Below are 17,589 nucleotides of genomic sequence, written 5' to 3' on the forward strand. Positions count from 1 at the left end.
ACATGGCGTACGCTGCCCACCTTTTGACCCGGCGGTCTTTTAAAGTCTTTGGCTAAAGGAGCTGACAGGCCGCACAGCCGTCTTCAAAGCTACTAGGCCGGTCAGAGCCCCGTTATACAAAGAGCAGAGTTTTTATAGTTTTCCGGAAAGCTGTGTGAATCTATGCTTCTGAGGTGGGGTGGTAGGGAAGTAGGGAATTCCAGTGGGTCGCGGCCATGACAGGGAAGCTAGAGCCTCCTGCGCGAATCCTCCACGTTTTAGGAATGGTGATTTGGTTGGTGTATGCATTTCTGGTGGGTCTGTCCATGATCGGTTTGGTGATTCTCTGCGATAGGTACAGGGGGGGGCAGTGTTGCGGATACATTTGTGCATGAAGGCGAGGGTTTTAAAGAGGATACGTTCTCTGATGGGAAGCCAGTGAACTAGTGTCAGTTGCTGAAATGTGGTCCCTTTTGGAGATGCAAGTGGCGGCACTGAGGGTATTATTTTGGAAAGTCTGGAGTTTACTGATGTTTTTTGAGGAGGTGCCTGCTAGGAGGGGGTTCAAATAATCAAGCCGAGACCCGATTATTGCTCTTGCTATGGTGAGGCAGTTCTGCTCCGAAAGGAAATGTCTTGCTGCGTTGAGCAGCTTCGAGTGGTATGCCGCAGCAGATGCAATGTTGTTGACCTGTGATCATTGAGAGGTTGGCGTCTAAGTAAACTCTCAAGGTTTTGACCGCTTGGGAGACAGGGATTTGAGTTTCATCGATCATGAATGAGCTATACGGTTTGTCGAGCTTCTTTAGGGTTGCAGGCGATCCAATTAGTATTTTTTTTCACTGTTCAGGCACAACCAGTTTTCTGCCATCCAAGTTTAGATAGTGGAGTAAATGGAATTGAGTGTTTCCACATCGGTCTCAGTCGCCGGTGAGAGGGAGGGATGAGGACCTGTGTGTCATCAGCACAGTTAGCATATGTGACTCCTAGCACGTCCAGGATGTTGAACAGTGGCCTCATGAACAAGTTGTATAGGGTCGGTGAGATGCAGGAGCCCTGTGGGCCTCCGCATTTGATAAGGTTTGGGTGGGCGCAGGCTTGGTCAGAGAATACTTTCATAACTCTTTCCTGGAGAAAGGAGGTGATCCAAGCTGTGGCCTTAGGGGAGAAGTTGGCAGCGGAAGAGAGATGGTAGCAGAGGGATTTGTGGTCCTCCAAATCAAAAGCCGACAGGTCAAGGAGCATGAGGAGGGCTGGTTTGCCCGAGTCTCTGAAAGCATCCACTTGATTTTTGAGGTCTAATAGTGCAGTTTCGGTGCTGTGCCCAGGAAGGAAGCCCGAATGCCAGAGACCGAGAAGGTTATTAACCTTGAGGAATTTTGGACTTGCAGATATTCTGCTTTGTGGAGGATTATTTTAAGAGAAAAGGGACTGTGGTGATAGGTCTGTAGTTCCCTGGGATGGTTGGGTCAAGCACAGGCTGTACCCATGCTTCCTTGAGGCAGGTTGTGACATGGCCTGTTGTGAAGGAGGCACAGATAAAGGCACTAAGGAAAGGGGCAAGGGTGGATGAACATTCTCTGAACAGTTGAGCAGGGCAAGCATCCCCTTTACAATTGGAGGGTTTGATGGATTTAAGGAAGGTGATGACTTCCTGTTCATTCATTTCCTTAAAGGCAAAGGAAGGGGAGTCTAAGGAGGTGTTACTGTGGAAGTGGATATTTGGTGGCTGAGGGACCGTTGGTGGCCAAGGATTTTGTTTTTAAGGGTGTTGAGCTTGTCTAGCATGGCGGATTGGATGCTATTACACCAGTCTTTGTCTTTGGTGAAAAGTCAGCGGGTGGGATGGTGAGAGTCAGCGGGTGTTTCCAGCTCCTTGAAGATGGCAAAGATCTCTTTAGTATCTGATTTTGTGTTTGCCATCCTAGTGTTAAACAAGGTGGCTTTGGCTTTAATTATGGCTAATTTGTATCCTCTGGAGATATTATTGAATGCTTGTTTGAAGAGTCGCTAGGGTTGGCTTACCAGGAGGAGTGCGCTGCCCTTTTCCTAGTGCGTAGATCCAGAAGCTCAGAGGAGAACCAGGCATTACTGTGCTTGGTGCGCTTGGTTTTCCTCTGGATGAGCAAGGCAATGGCGTCATTGGGTGATGGTGTTGAAGGTACAATGAAGAGTTTCAGGGTCACTGGAGAAAGGGGGTTTGGCGGCAGGCACTAAGAGGTAGGGTGTGAGCCTATCCTTGCTGAGCAGACGGGAGCTCCTAGTGAGGGCAGAGGAGTCTCTTGATTGGGGGACCCCTTAGAGGTGATGTGATAGAATGGTATGGTGCTCTAACCAGGGAATTGGAGAAATGGCTGTGATAGTGAGAGGGCAGTTGTGGTGAGCAACCTAGTCAAGGGTGCGTCCTTTGACGTGGGTGGGCTCTATGATGGCCTGTTTGAACCCTAGGGTGGATAAAGCTTTGAGTGTGGCTGCTTGGGAGACATTGGGGTCATTAAGGCCTAGGTTGATGTCTCCTAAGAAGATGGCTTTTGTGGAATTGTTTAGGATTGTCAGAGGGTGTGTATGAGGGCGTCTTGGAAATCCATGAATGGCCCTGGTGGTTGGTAGACCATGTGGAGGGCAATTCAGGGAGATGTTGACCTTGAGGAGAAGGTAGTCGCTATTGTAGCCAAGTTCCCCTTCCACCATTCTGATCGGTATGGTCTCTTTAGCTATGAGAGCCACCCCTCCTCCTTTCTGGAGGGGGCGGTCTTGCCTGAAAATAGTGTAACCAGTAGGGATGGCAAGGGCTGGGCCGGACGCATCGTGGAGCCAGGTTTCACTGATTATTAAGAGATGAAGGTTACAGCTGATGATTAAGTTGTGAACGTCCAAGGCATGGGCTGGGAGTGAACAGGGGTTGATGAGGGCACAGCTGAGAGGAAGGGTGTGGTGAGTTTAGAGATGGGCGGTGGGTGGACTGCGGGGGCCACAGGGGCTGGCGTTAGATTCCACTGAGGGTCGTGTCATAGATGTAGATTTTGCAGCGACATGAGCATTCTCAGATACACGCATGGCATTAATCACAGTAGTTGGTAACAAGGGTGCATGTGGTGTGGCCTCTTGGGAGATAGCCGGCACATGTGCAGCGGTCATAACAGCAGGTGGTAGCGTAGGTACAGACAGTGTAGCATCATGGGCAGTATTAGGCACAGGCATGGTAATAGTAACAATAGGTGGTAGCAAAGGAGCTTACAGTTCAGCAACAAAGGAGTTATTAGGTACAGGCAAGGCACTAGTGGCAATAGGTGGTAGCACAGGTGCATACAGTGCAGCATCATGGCCAGGCACAGGCATGGTAATAGTAACAATAGGTGGCAGCACATGTGCATACAGTGTAGCATCATGGGCAGGCACAGTCATGGTATTAGTAACAATAGGTGGTAGCACAGGGCAGGCATGGTAATAGTAACAATAGGTGGTAGCACAGTTGCATGCAGTGTAGCATCATGGGCAGTATCAGGCACAGGCATGGTAGTAGTGGCAATAGGTGGTAACAGTGTAGCATCATGGGCAGTATCAGGCCCTGGTACCTGCTCACCCTGTCACCCTCTTGCACTGGGGCCTATATCTGTACCCATACAGGCCCCCCCCACTCTTTGTCTGCACTGATCAGATATTCCCTATCTGACTAACCTTGCACTTGGCCCGCACAGGCTTGCACTACCACTGTTTATGATCACTGTATTTATTTATTTACTTATTATTTATCTTGTCCTCTCTTATGCTTCTGCACTTTCCAATTTCTCCCCCCTCCCATGCACTTCCCCCATTTTCCCTTCCCCATGCACTTGCACTTTCTCAATGTCACTGGGCCTAGTAAAATCGTTGTTTGTTCTCTCCACTGTTCCCCCTCCTTTTGCCTAGTCGCGCTTTGAAACACCTGTGTATAAGCGCGATATAAATAAAATATATCTTATCGTATCAGGCATGGTAATAGTAGCAATGGCTGGCAACAGGTGTGTGCGGTGCGGTCTTCTGGGAGATAGAAGGCATAGCATTAGGTTGTAACGTAGGTGCATACAATGCAGCCTCATGGGCAAGAGCTGTACCCTCATCATTAGCAGGCAAAGCCAGTGTGAGGTAGTCAGCAGATGGTGGTGGCAAAGATGAGAGCGTATCTTGTGTGACACAGTGGTGCAGGCCAGGAAACATTGCTTTGTACTGGTGAGAGCCATAAAGCCCTGTGCACCTTAGCTTGAGCTTTAGTAAGCGGTTCGGCGATATGAGTAGGTAGAGGGCAGGGGTGCCTTGAATTGTCTCAATTAGTGGTAGGGGCAGTTAGTGCCATGCATTGGTCAGGAGGGTTACATATTGAAAGAGACTCCGGTTGTGGCATAGTCTCATGCACGGCTGTCACAAACGCAAGTGCCGTGGATACCGCATAGGCGGTATTACGGGAGTTCGGTCTTGGCTGTAGGAAGAGAGCGACTGAGGTGTAAGTAAACCTAGACCCTAGCTGCGTGTTCCTGGCGTGAGGGGCAGGTGATGAGGCAAGTGGGGCAGTGAGGGAGCGCGCACAGAGGCATGCAAACCTCATTGCCAGCAGGGTGGACATAGACTTATGAAATTTAGCGTTAAGAGCTGCATCCACAGCACAAGTTTAGAGGGTATCTGCGCTTCTTTTAGCAGGAGGGCGCTAACGTTGGTGCATGGGTGGGCTATGGTTCCTCTTTTCCCAAAGTGGTCTTTATTGTATAAGATTTATCTTGGGCACCACTCTGGTCTTTAGTTCCCAAGTGTCTCCATTTATTGTGTTCTACTCTGTCGCTTGTATATTGGGGTGATCTTCCCCTTTTCCAAGTATTCAACACTTCAATTCTATTCCTTTAACTCTTGGTGCTTTCTGCATTTCCCATTACCACATATAGTTCAAACTTTATCAACTTGTTTTCCACACTTTTGTTATTTGTACAGGGGCGGTTTTCTTACTTCTATAACAAGTCCCTATTGGTTTCTCAGTATTCCCATCCTCCCGGTTACCTTAAGTATTGTAGGGGAACGTCTCCAGGGCCCATATGTACTTGGGATCTCGTAATTTCTTCGGTGTGCTTTTCGGTTCACTTCCCACGATGTCCACTTTGTGTTAGTTTCGGTCTCCTGTTAGGCTGCTCGATAATGCTGCAGGTTATCTGTTTGTTCGGTGCTTCCTCTCCGAGGTGGTGTCAGTGTCGTTGAGAGGGCAGCCTACCCACCACGATTGCTTTGTTGTCACGCCACCACCGAGATCTCCGGGCCAGCCGCCTCGGCTCCCTTTTTCTCCGACACGCTGGCCTTCAAGCATCCTGCTTCAAGCTGAAAGCAGTTCTAAACTTCGCGGGCTTCGCTGCATATGTCAGCATCACCTCCTTCAGGTGTTCTCCATAGATGGGGCTTACCCTGTACGTCTCTGCTTCCTCACTTTCTCCACCGCCCCTTGAAGTCTCATCTCTCTTCAACATACATTCAACAGTCCATTGGAGATTGTGATTTAAAAGGGACAGCTTCTTTTTCTCTTTGATAACAGTATACGTTTACTTTATCTTTGTCCCAGTCATGTAATGATTTGGTGTATTAGATAGTTCCGTATAAGCCATCATATGCAGGGCATCACTGAGTTCCTCACAGGAACGTGAGTCCTTGTCCGCAGGGGGAGTCTCTCCCATTGAAATCCCATTTGCCTCGACCACTAGGGAGGGTGCTGCGGAGAGAGGGCTCACCTCCCAAGCCTCACAAGGGTTGGGTGATGGCGACCCTCCCGGTGGGACCCCTCCCCCCCCCTGGGGAGAAGGGACAAATTCCCTCGATTCTTCACAGTCCCCAGGAGAATGTAGTCATATCAACGAGTAATCATTGAAAAGTAATTTTTTAAATTGTATTTTAAATTGTAGTCATTCAATACAAGCAATGGAAAGTGTAAAGATGTTGCCAGCAATAAGGTAGACAAAAAAGCTATTTTTACATACACCAAAGTACAATGCTGTAAACCCCCACAATCAACCTAACTTCATTCCTAACTCGAATGACAACCCTTGTTCTACCCTAACCTAACACTAACCAGTCAGCGTGCCAGAGCATTTTGACTGTGGCCAAAAACGCAACTCTAACACTTAGTCTAAAGCCTGCCTACCCTAATTCTTAGGATTATCCTAACCTGTATTCTACACCAACATCACCAGCCCTCTCCAACTTCCTATCCCTTTAACACTTATGTAATGTAATTGTCATTTGTGTAGTGCCTTTCACCATTGTTATGGTCCCAACATGCTGCAGGTTGAATGCCTTTGGTGACGGAATGTCCAGGTATGGGAAATTCATCAGAGAGTTGTGGAATGCGTGTGCATTTTAGCCAATATGAAGGTAGGTAGGGGTGCCAAATTCCTGCTTGGCACCCATGTCGAGCATGCATGTGGATGGGTCCAGAGGTGTAATCTGGAGAGTATGTGAGAGAGACATTATGTGTGCAGCTAGAGCACATTTTAATTTAATAGCTCCCTCGAAGGAGAAATGTAGTCTTTATGAACATGAAGAAAAATACTGCAGTCAAAGATCTATGTGGCAAGCGTTTTCAGGATTGATCTGTGTGTAATGATTTGTAAAGATAAAATCATATAGCACGACAATTGCACTCCACTTCACTTTGCCTGAAACATTGCACCCTTCATACCCATTATGGCGAAACAGTGAGACGCAAACCTTTTACAAAATTCAAAAACATTCGAAAATATGCTTAAACTCTCCCGTGCAATCTGTACAACTTGGCTTCAATCCCAGACTAATCTATTGCATTCCTCAGGGACTCCTTTTGCAATAGGCAAAGAATGTTTAGCTGTACCAAATTATTTTCTAAAATGAACACGTGTGGAAATGCGGCGCAAAGCAACACACCACAAAAAACTGAGTACGTTTCAAAGCAAATGGTTATGTTTGATAAAGGAAGGGGTACGGCCAAACGCCTGCAGGTACTAGGGAAATATCTGTAGCTAATAACCTAAATGAAAGCCTCCAAGGGATGTAAATACAAACTGGGATTTGTTCCAAGTGTTGACACCTCAAAAGAGAAAAGTTCAAAGAAAACAGTTGGTAGCCTTCGTGAGAAACCAGAAGGCGTCTCGCCCACTAGTCCCTGGGATCTGTCATCCAGGTGGCCAGGATCATAAGTCCCATCTTGATGTACCAAATCCTGTTTTCACTTCTGTTGGGGTAAGCGAAACCCTAAGGAAGCTAATCATCTTATCTAATGACTTTTAAACGATCCTATCAATCATCCCTTTACTTACTCATTGGCAGACTCACAGTCCAATAATCACAAACGTTTGTGCTTGGTTCTTGGAATTGCTTTTTATTCTTCTTTAATTTTATTTGGAAGTGTTGTAGAATTCCAACTCGCTGGGTGGTGCGTCAAACTACCAATACGCATTATATAAACGGGTACAGGTTAAGATCATCCCGTCGAAAGAACGTTACAAGGTAAGAAGTAACTTGTTCTTCGAAGGGATTGTGTCCTCCAACGTATTCCTCATCTTAGATAGGCTCCCATAGCAGTATTCTATTATTGGAGGAGGGAGTACTGACTTCACGCTGTCTTCCATTGATGAATAGAATGCAGTACAGCCCTTCCAAACCTAGTCTCTTGACTGGAGGAGGAATCCAAATTGTAAAAACGTGTAAAGGTATGGACAGACCATGTAGCGGCCGCACAGATGTCTTTAACCGGCACGCCTCTTTTGAGGGCCGATGAAGCTGCAATACCTCTGGTCGAATGAGCCCTAAGGTTTTGAGGGGGCTCTTTCCCTGCCAGTTTATAACATTCCAGAATGGCTAGAATGATCCATCTGGAAATGGTCTGCTTAGTTATTGGTAACCCCAGCTTGTGACCTGTGTAACCTACAAACAGCTGGTCTGCCTGTCTTATCCTGGCTAGTCTACTGATGTAAAAACTTAAAGCCCTTCTAGGGTCTAGTCTGTGTAACCGCTCTTCCTCTTTCCCATGGTGAGGAGGAGGATAGAAAGATGGTAGGGTAATCTTCTGAGTGATATGGAATTCAGAAACCTCCTTTGGGAGGAAATTAGGCTTCGCTTGCAGGACAACTTTGTCTTTGTGAAATATTGTGTGAGGGGGTTTACAAGAAGAAGCTTGTAATTCGCTCACCCTTCTAGCAGATGTAAGTGCTATTAATAAAACAGTTTTAAGGGTAAGGAATCTTAACGAACAAGAATCGAGTGGTTCGAAAGGTGTGCCCATCAGGAAAGTTATTACTAAGTTTAAATCCCATAGGGGAACTTGGAATGGTCTTGGGGGATAAACATTGGTTAACCCCTTTAGAAACTGTATTACCAAGGGTAATTTGAAATAGGATGGTTCTTCCGCAGTGCGCTTAAAGATGGATAGCGCTGCGAGATAGCCCTTAATGGTGCCAACTTGAAGGCCTGAATTCGCCAAATATAGAAGGAAGGACAAAACCATTGGTGTACCACATGAAAAAGGGTCGATATTCTGTTCTCTACACCAGCTGCAAAATCTGTTCCAACGGCAGCGGTATAAAGACTTTGTTGCTGGCCTCCTTGCCGAAAGCAACACCTCCATAACATCATCAGGGAGGTCCCAATCCTTGTACCTCAACCTTTCAGAAGCCAAGCGTGAAGGTTGAGGGTTTTGATGTCTGGATGGAGAACCTGACCTCCCTTCTGTGAGAGTAGGTTCTCTCTGAGTGGAAGTCGAATTGGAGGGCAGATGGACAAGTCTAGAAGGTCCGGGTACCACGTTCTCCTGGCCGAATCCGGGGCAATTAGGATCATGGTTCTCCGGAATCTTCTCAACCTCCTGATCATTTGAGGAATGACAGGGACCGGTGGGAACGCATACAGAAGCGGAAACTCCCAGTCCACTATTAACGCGTCTCCCAGAGCTCCTCTCGGGGGAAATTCCCTTGAGCAGAACAGATCGCATTTCCTGTTGACGCTGGTGGCGAAAAGATCCACCTGAGGGGTTCCCCAAAGGGCGAAGATCTCTTGAAGGACTTCCTGAGCTAGTTCCCACTCGTGGGAGACTGTGCTCTGCCTGCTCAGAGCGTCCGATGTCAAGATCTTCTCTCCGGCTAGGTGAACTGCCGATAGAGAGATTCCTTCTTGGATTGCCCAAAACCAGAGCTGCATCGCCTCTCTGCACAGGGGTAGTGATCCTACGCCTCCTCTTTTGTTGAGGTAATGCATGGCCACTGTGTTGTCTGTCATTATCAGGATGTTTTTTCCTTGTACAGCTGGCAGGAACGCCTTCAGCGCAAGTCTGATGGCTCTCAGCTCTAACAGGTTGATATGTAGTCTGGACTCCGATGGAGACCAACGACCGCTGATGGTCAAGTCGTTGGCGTGGGCTCCCCACCCCGTGAGTGAGGCATCCATGACTACTGTTATCTCCGGCCAGGGTTGCCAAAAATGTTCTCCTTTCAGAATGTTCTCCTGACAGGCCCACCACTGAAGGTCTCGCGCCACCCTGTCGGGAACCTGAAGAAGATCTGTCATTCTCCCTGAGAATTGTGACCACTGAGTCCTCAGTGCCCACTGGAGGGATCTCATTCTCAGGCGAGCCTATGGCACTAGGAAAATGCAGGATGCCATGAGGCCTAGCAACCTCAAAAAGTCGAAGGCTGGGAGACGTTGGGCATCTTGGAACTTGGTAACCATCTGTAGAATATCTTGAGCCCTCACCTCTGGTGGCGAGGCTTTTCCCAGGGAAGTGTCCAGGATCGCTCCTATGAACTGGAGTCTCTGCGATGGTATCATTTGTGACTTCTTTAAATTGAGGGAGAAGCCCAGTCTGTGAAGGGAGTGGCACACGTGATTTAGCTGGATCTGAGCTTGTTCCGAAGAGACAGCCCTGATCAACCAATCGTCCAGGTAGGGGTAGACATGAATCCCTTCCCTCCTTAGACTTGCCGCCACTACCGACATTAACTTGGTAAAGACCCTCGGGGCGGAGGTCAGCCCAAATGGCAGCACTCGAAATTGATAGTGAGAGTTGCCAATTGCGAACCTCAGGTATTTCCTGTGCTTGAGATGGATAGGCACATGGAAATAAGCGTCCTGAAGGTCCAGAGATACCAACCAGTCCTGGAACTGAAGGGCCTGGAGGATCTGAGAAAGAGAGACCATCTTGAATTTGTCTTTTCTGAGGAATTTGTTCAATTCTCGCAAGTCCAAGATGGGTCTCAGTCCTCCGTCTTTCTTTGGAATGAGAAAGTAAGGGGAGTACCAGCCCTTGTTCCTCTCCGCTACAGGTACCGGTTCTATGGCACCTTTCTCTAGCAGGTCCAAAATTTCCTGCAAGAGGAGCGGATCTGGAGCTTTCTGAGAGCTGATCCCTGGTGGATGACTCTGAGGTATGCGTAGGAGAGGCAGGCAGTAACCTTGGGCAACTGTTTCCAATGCCCAAGCATCTGACGTGATAGCCTGCCATTCCGCCAGATGTTGAGTCAACCTGCCTCCTACAGGTGTCCTGTGAGGGAAGTCCTCAGAGTGGTTTTGGGGCGGCTGATGCAGATGCCGATGGTAAAGAGGCACCTGCTGTTGCTGCGGCTTTTGAATATCTACCCCGTCCACCTCGGGTAGTTCTTCTTTGTCCCCTTTGAGCCGGTCGTCCTCTACCTCTTCCGAATGCGGAGTAGAAGCGAAAGGACTTGCCTCTGGCAGAGGTTCCTGTGGGACGAAAAGGTGTCTGACGGATTGCAGCGCCTAGGGATTTTGCTGCTGCTTTTGAAGTTTGTAGTTTTTCTAAACTGTCATCCGCCTTTTTCCCAAACAAAGAAGAGCCATCGAACGGCATGTTCAAGAGCCTGGCTTGCACATCTGGGGCAAAACCAGACTTTCTCAACCAAGCAAATCTCTTGGTTGTTGTACTTGCCACCATTGCTCTGCTGATACTGTCAGCCGAATCAATGCCCGTCTGGAGGGATTCGCACATAGCGTCTTTACCGTCCTGTATGATATTCAGGAACGCCTCCCTTTCTTCTCCCTCTGGGATGCAGTCAGCCGCTGTAGAAGCACACTCCCAAAGTGTATGGCTGAATCGAGCAAGGGTGCAAGTAGCATTCACAGATTTTAACGCCATGCTGCATGCCGAAAAAAACTTTCTTTGCCATAGCATCATATTTTTTATTGTCCCTGTCCTGTGGGACGGCAGGATAAGCTGTCTTGACATCGGTAGAAGATGCTGCCTGTACCACCAGACTTTCTGGGGATGGGTGTTTTGACAAAAACTCCGGGTCTGTAGAAGATACCCTGTATTTTGTAGACAGTTTTTTATTTACTGCCGGGACATCTGGGGTTTCCCAGTTCGTCATAATCTTCCTCTGAAGAGCTTTATGAAAAGGCACCACAGGATCCTCCTGTGGGCCTTTATCAAGAATATCCGTGAGGTCATCTTGTTGGAAAAATTGTGAAGGTGCAGACCACCCCATAAACTCTGTGATCCTGGCCATTAAGGCTCTATAAGGGGTTTCAGCATGCTCCCCCGGGTCTGGCCTAGCAAACTCCACCTCAGGGGAAGTGTCTAACCCACTTGCCTCATGTAAGGAATCATGAAGATCCTTTAATCTGCGTTCTTCAGAGGAAAATTCCTCTCTAATTGGGGTTAAAGGTCCCTGCAACTCAAATGTGTCTTCCTGTTCAGACAATTCACCCTCTTCCAAAATTGAGGACATAGTTCTCAATTGTTCTGAACTCATAAATGGGTGTAAATCCCATTTCCAAGGCAGAGGGTGCCAAACTTGTCATTATCGGCCTCGAAAACGTCGATGTCGACGACGCCGAAGGCTTCGAGCGTGGCGTCGAAAACAAAGGCGGAGGCCTCGATGACCTCGACAGAATTGGGATTCTACTCGACAATCTCGAAGCCATCGTCATCGAGGACCTGGGGATAGTCACTGGGTGTGTTGTGACCGTGACTTTTCTTGGCGTCGACACCGGTGTCGAAACTGGCGTCGAGTCGACAGACCCGTGTGTCGAAGGTCCCTTCGACAACGGCGTCGAAGACACCGACCTCGACGCAACCTTCGTCGACGGCGTCGACGGCACCTTCGAGGAAGGTTTGGAGGTCATAGTCCTACTCGAGGGTTTGAGACACGCTCGAGAGGTTTCCTTCGCCGGATACTGCGACTCGCTGCGTTTTTGACCTTCGGGTCTTTCGACCAGAGCATCGCTCTCGGCAGTCTTCGAGGGGGTCGAGGCCGCTTTCTCGAAGACGCTCATCATATTTTTGCGGAATTCCTCCCATTCAGCCCGGGAACTATGTTTCGTGGGGCAAGGGATTCTTTTTGGCGAAACAGAGGAAGAGGAAGACGGAGAAGGGGATCTTCGACGTCTCCTCTTCGAGTGCTTCGATCTCGAGGAGTGATGGGACCCACTCCGAGACCTGGAACGCGAATGGTGACGAGGAGAGAATGTCTCGACTTCGTCGACGAAGAAGAAGCTTTGAAAGTTTTACCTTTCTCCAGCTTCCCCCTACGCTCCTTCAGGGCCTTAGCTGTCATGGACATACAGTCCTCGCACTCCGAACAATGGTGTTCAGCTCCCAAACACCACAGACAAACTCTGAGGGTCAGTCAGTGACATCTTTTTTCCACAATCTCGGCATTTTTTGAAGCCGGATCGAGGAGTTGTCGGTTCCGACGAGGAAGCCATCGAGTACGGATCGAATAACTCGAGGTAAATAGGTTTAATCTGACAAAAACTGAGCAACGGTATTCCGAGGCACTGAGTAAGCGCGGAAAAACGGAACTGAGCAACGGACGCTGCGCGCGGCCTTTATAGGCAGGATGACGTCGACGTCGATACGGCGGCTGTCGAGGGACATCGACTCGGAGGACGTCGACGCGCAGCGCCCTCTAGAGAAAAAATTTTCCGAGTCCAGCAGAGCTGGAAGGAGATATCTAAGATGAGGAATACGTTGGAGGACACAATCCCTTCGAAAGAGAGGTACAAATACCAAGGTAAAGAAACAGTAATTCTGGGGGTGGTTTTACATGCACAGATTGTCCTCAAAAGCTACAGACAGTGTTTTCTTACAGTTTCATATTCTAATATGGCAAGACAGGAATTGGATAAGCCAGAATTAATAAACTAAGTTCCTCAAATTTTACAGTCACTCTGAAATGTGCCAAACATTTCTCAGTTTCCTAAATCACATCAGTGACAGTTTGCTTTCTCCACCTTCATTTACTAAAATTCATGATATTGTACACTTATGCAAATTATTGCTTCTATTGATTTTTCCAACATGAAGCTGGCAGGTGCTAACATTCTCCAATCTTGCATTATTGGCAAACATAGGTGCTGTATAAGTGCCAGCAGGCAATCAGTTCTGTTTTTTGACATATGGCTGTTTAAAAAAAAAAAAAAAAAAAAATTATGACAGTAGTGACAGGAGGCTACTTTTGCTCAACCAGAGACAATGTCAAGGAATGGAAGAACTTAAGCTGATAAATCAACACTTTTTTTAAAACATACCCAGGGCAGTAAGAAGTACTCCCAATGAAAATAAATGTTTATTTTTGGATAACTTTATTATGCAAGCAAAAACAAAACTTGCATTTCTACTATTTTGAAAACATTTTTGCATCAGGACTGTGCATCTAAGCAATCGCACATTTATAAAACAGTGCAATAAATCAAGGGTATTCGCCCCATCTCTCCTGGGTGGTGCCACCCCCTTTGAAGCAAGGGAGGTGAGCACCCTCAGCAAGACCCTCCCTAGGGGTCTGGGCAAGTGGGACCTCACTGGGAGCGACTCCCTTCTCAGGGACAAGGACTCCCATTCCGATAAAGAACACCCCAGTCCGGAATACATTGTCTGCCTGTATCAGAACTGAAAAGAATGTTCCTCCCGTTATGAAAACACCAAACAGTGGCACTTCTATCTATCTCTTTACCTTCAAGTAATGCTGGATCCTGCCTGAAAGCCACAGTAAAAGAGCATCAACAGAACCCTCTTACCCGTGATTACTTTGAATTCACTGAATAGTGAACTTTCCACAAACTCTTTAGCTTCAGGCAATGCTGAATTTCGTCTGAGAACATTTTCAAAGAAGGAGGACAGGCCCTTTTTATTCGTGAGGACTAGTATAAAACCAAGAGGAACTTCAAATCATGAGGGAGGAGAACCGCTACGGAGAGGCGAGCATCCGCGGAATTGACGTCCTGGAGGGGCAGCAAGGAGGGCAAGCAAAGCGCTAACCGAACCTGACCAGGAAGCAAAGGTCAGAGGAGAGGTAGAGACAGAGACACAACCGTCTCATCTGGTGGCACAACAAACCTAAGAGAATATACCGTTACAAAGTAGGAACATTGTGTTAAACAGCTGGAAAAGCTATTAAGGTTATGAGAGCCTGAAAAACAAGTGTGTGCACATACCTCATGAAATGGGGCAAGAAAATGATATGAACATTTTGGATCAGAGTTACGAAAGCACAGATGTTATTTTGAATTTTGACAAATCAGGGTGGACAGCTGCCCTATGTAAAATCCCTTGGATGAAAGAAAAGTAAGCAGTTTTAGGATTACAAAACTTTAGGGAGTCCCAACACCTCAAAGGTGGAGCAGAAAAGTTATTTTGTTTTTGTTTTCAAGAAATCCTGAAGTAATGGAAAGGTTCACACCAAGGGACTATTTTCTTTGTTAAAAAGGGAAGAGGGAGACCCACAATTAAATACGAAGACTGGGGAGGATATCTTACTGTGTTACAAGAACTTTGAAGAACATTCTTTAACAATCCATAAAATCCCAGTGTTAGACCAGACAGAATTCTTCCCCAGAGGCCGTGTCCTGGTCTCTATACTTGTGTTTTATTTTTCTAAATTGATAGGGCCAATTAGCTGGTTAGGATTCGGATGAAGGACTTTAAATGTCTGGACTCCAACGTACACCCTTAGCTTTTGTTTTGTTAGGTAAGGAACTTACCTCATAGAAATAGGGCAAGTTAGGCATTTTGACTCAGATTTCGAATAAAACCCTTGAAAATGTCACTTACTCATCTGACTCCTGGTTCGCGACAACAGGTATTTCTTTTTAAAATAAAAAAAGTTACAAATTGTCAATTAAAATATTGTTACCAATCAAATATTTTTCATGAAGCAAATGTCTGGATGGGCTCCTAATCCTGTAAACCAAGCTGGCCCACCACTTAAGTAACAAGAGCACGTTTGTACGTAAAGCAAGGTTATTGTACAATCGTCGGGGGAGAAGCTAGATGGCCCTGTCGAGTCAAACTAACCCAAGTCTCGCCGAACCACAAAAATTGACACATTTTTGCAACAGTTAAACACTCCCATATATTTTATTAAAATCCACCGCCACGTGTGATTGGTCAAAACGTATACAAAGAAATCCCATCTTTCTCCAATTCATTCCTCATTCTCATTGGTCATTGATATCTCTTCTACCTTCTTCAGATTGTATTCACAGCAGACCCCTCATTGGGATTCGTCTGTAGTAGGTCATGACATCAGCACATGGTTACACATTCATATACAAATATAATTCATTACAGGTCACAAGTGGCTGAAACATCTTAACCCTAAATGTAATGTGCACATGGTTTGGCCGAATACTTCAAACGACATAAGAGAGCAGAATAAACAAGTTCCCTTTGAACTGGCAATAACCATCTCCCCCACCCCTGCTTTGGTGTCACTGGAAAACCCTAATCTAATTAACAGCATTTCAGCATGCACGGCATATCCTGAAAAACTATCAATTCCCCCAAACCGTCGTCCCCCCCACAACCCTCCCCCCCCGGAGTATCGATAACCTCTGGTGTCACATCACCCCAGGTTTATTGCTGGTCAAAACAAATAGTCAAAACCCTCTGCCAAGCTCCCATGCACTTCAAAGAGAGAACATCCGCTTTTGCAATACTACCAGGCCATAAAATCCCTGGCTGGTTTCTTAACTGAGCTGACCATCGGCTAAGGTCATTTACTTTTTTAATTATCCTCCGGCCTCTGAAAACTCTGCAAAACCAGTTTCTCAAAGTCACTTAAAATTTGCCTCGCGAAACACTGGACTGTCGCGTTTTAATCCATTTATAAAAAAGCCCACTACATGAAGATTTATAAATGGCCTCTTTAATTATATCAGTGCGCATGCATGTTTAATAACCGTCATATTTTCGTCACACTGGGTTCTCTGTGCCCAGTCCTCTTCCTTGCATGCGCATAATGAAAACTCCTTGTCAGCCACTTTCTAGGCAATTCATAGCACATCATGTATGGATTGTGTTTCAGTTTGGGCATTTATCTTTCTACGCGTGTGCAAATGTAATATGCATCAATCTGGAAAACAAAATAACACTTAAAGTAACATACCCAATTCACATTTAACTACACTAGATACATACAAAAAAATTGCAACATTGCGCTAACTTTGCTGCTTCCGCAGTCACAAATATGGTGCGTGCAACATTAGCCCCTCTTCATCATTGGGACCTTTCCTGACTACCCCAACACCCACATAAAAACAATGTCAGGTTGGAGTAATTTCAGTGCTTTAAGTACATCAATCACTGGAAGGATTGGCCTAAATGATGCCATGCCACTTGATTGTTTAAAACATTAGCACCACTACTAAAACAAAACCATAGCGAAATAGAGGTTTTAGAATATGAAAAGGTCACAATGTCATCACAGGTTTTTTTACCCCTCCAAGTTTAGATTGAACACATTATAAAACAAAAAGGGAAAGACGGCACATATAAAAGGACTCCATGAATAAAACAGAATGTATCTAAACACAATTGCTTTACAGTTCATGAAAATGTAACATGTACTCACCTCCCCAACCTATCAAAAACAGTAGCAGTTGGCTTGCTGACATTGTTGAAATATAAGTCCAGCTGAAAATGATGTGGCGACGTCTCCCTGGGGAGGTAAGAAAAGAAAAATATTGAATATTTGAAATTAATCCAAATGATAAAAGCAAACAAAATTCAAGGAGTTGAAAATCCAACCATCAAAGATGAAACTATTTAAAAAATAAAACTATTAAAACGCCAGAGCTCTTAATCCCTACAAGATATATATTGTAGGTATTCATTTCACTTCAAAGTCACAAAAATGCAAAATACTAACCATCCCTTTAATAGCCAGTGCACATTTCAAAAGAAAGCCATTACACTCGTCTGGAGATTTAATTTTCTATTTAAGTATCTACCTACAGATACTATATTGAAAAGGTTCCACCCATTATTAAAACAACATGTGCCAACGTTTTCTGCTTTTGATAGAAAAAGTAAACCTGTAAAGTTAATCTCTAAACTCAGTCATTTCAGCGAGTTATCATCCATCTGGAATCCTTTCCCAAAGGAGAACAAGAAGCTCGATGGAGAGAACAAAATCATGTGCATCACGAAGCAAAGAGGTAGGAGTCTGGCCAGGGTTCTGAAATAAAGGTTCTTTCGGCCAAGCAGTAAATGGCTAGAAAGAAACTCACAAAAGAAGCTGTCCAGTTAGCATTCCTTTGTCATTGAACACGTTTATATAGCGCAAACATGGCACATGATTATGGAAGAACTGTACAATACTAACATCAGAGCTAAAA

At 46.1% G+C, this 17,589-nt stretch overlaps 1 protein-coding gene across 1 annotated transcript in view; it reads right to left on the reverse strand.

Moving 5' to 3' along the window:
* The window catches only part of VIRMA (vir like m6A methyltransferase associated), a 1,848,046-nt gene that overhangs the window by 1,674,553 nt on the left and 155,904 nt on the right, over positions 1 to 17,589 (reverse strand). Inside the window, exon 3 of the mRNA XM_069621370.1 lies at positions 16,824 to 16,910. Coding sequence (XP_069477471.1) covers positions 16,824 to 16,910 — 87 coding nt within the window. The remainder of the gene's footprint in view (positions 1 to 16,823; positions 16,911 to 17,589) is intronic.

This window comes from Ambystoma mexicanum, chromosome 5q (assembly GCF_040938575.1).
Source record: "Ambystoma mexicanum isolate Mex_15411 chromosome 5q, UKY_AmexF1_1, whole genome shotgun sequence".
Classification (NCBI taxonomy): domain Eukaryota; kingdom Metazoa; phylum Chordata; class Amphibia; order Caudata; family Ambystomatidae; genus Ambystoma; species Ambystoma mexicanum.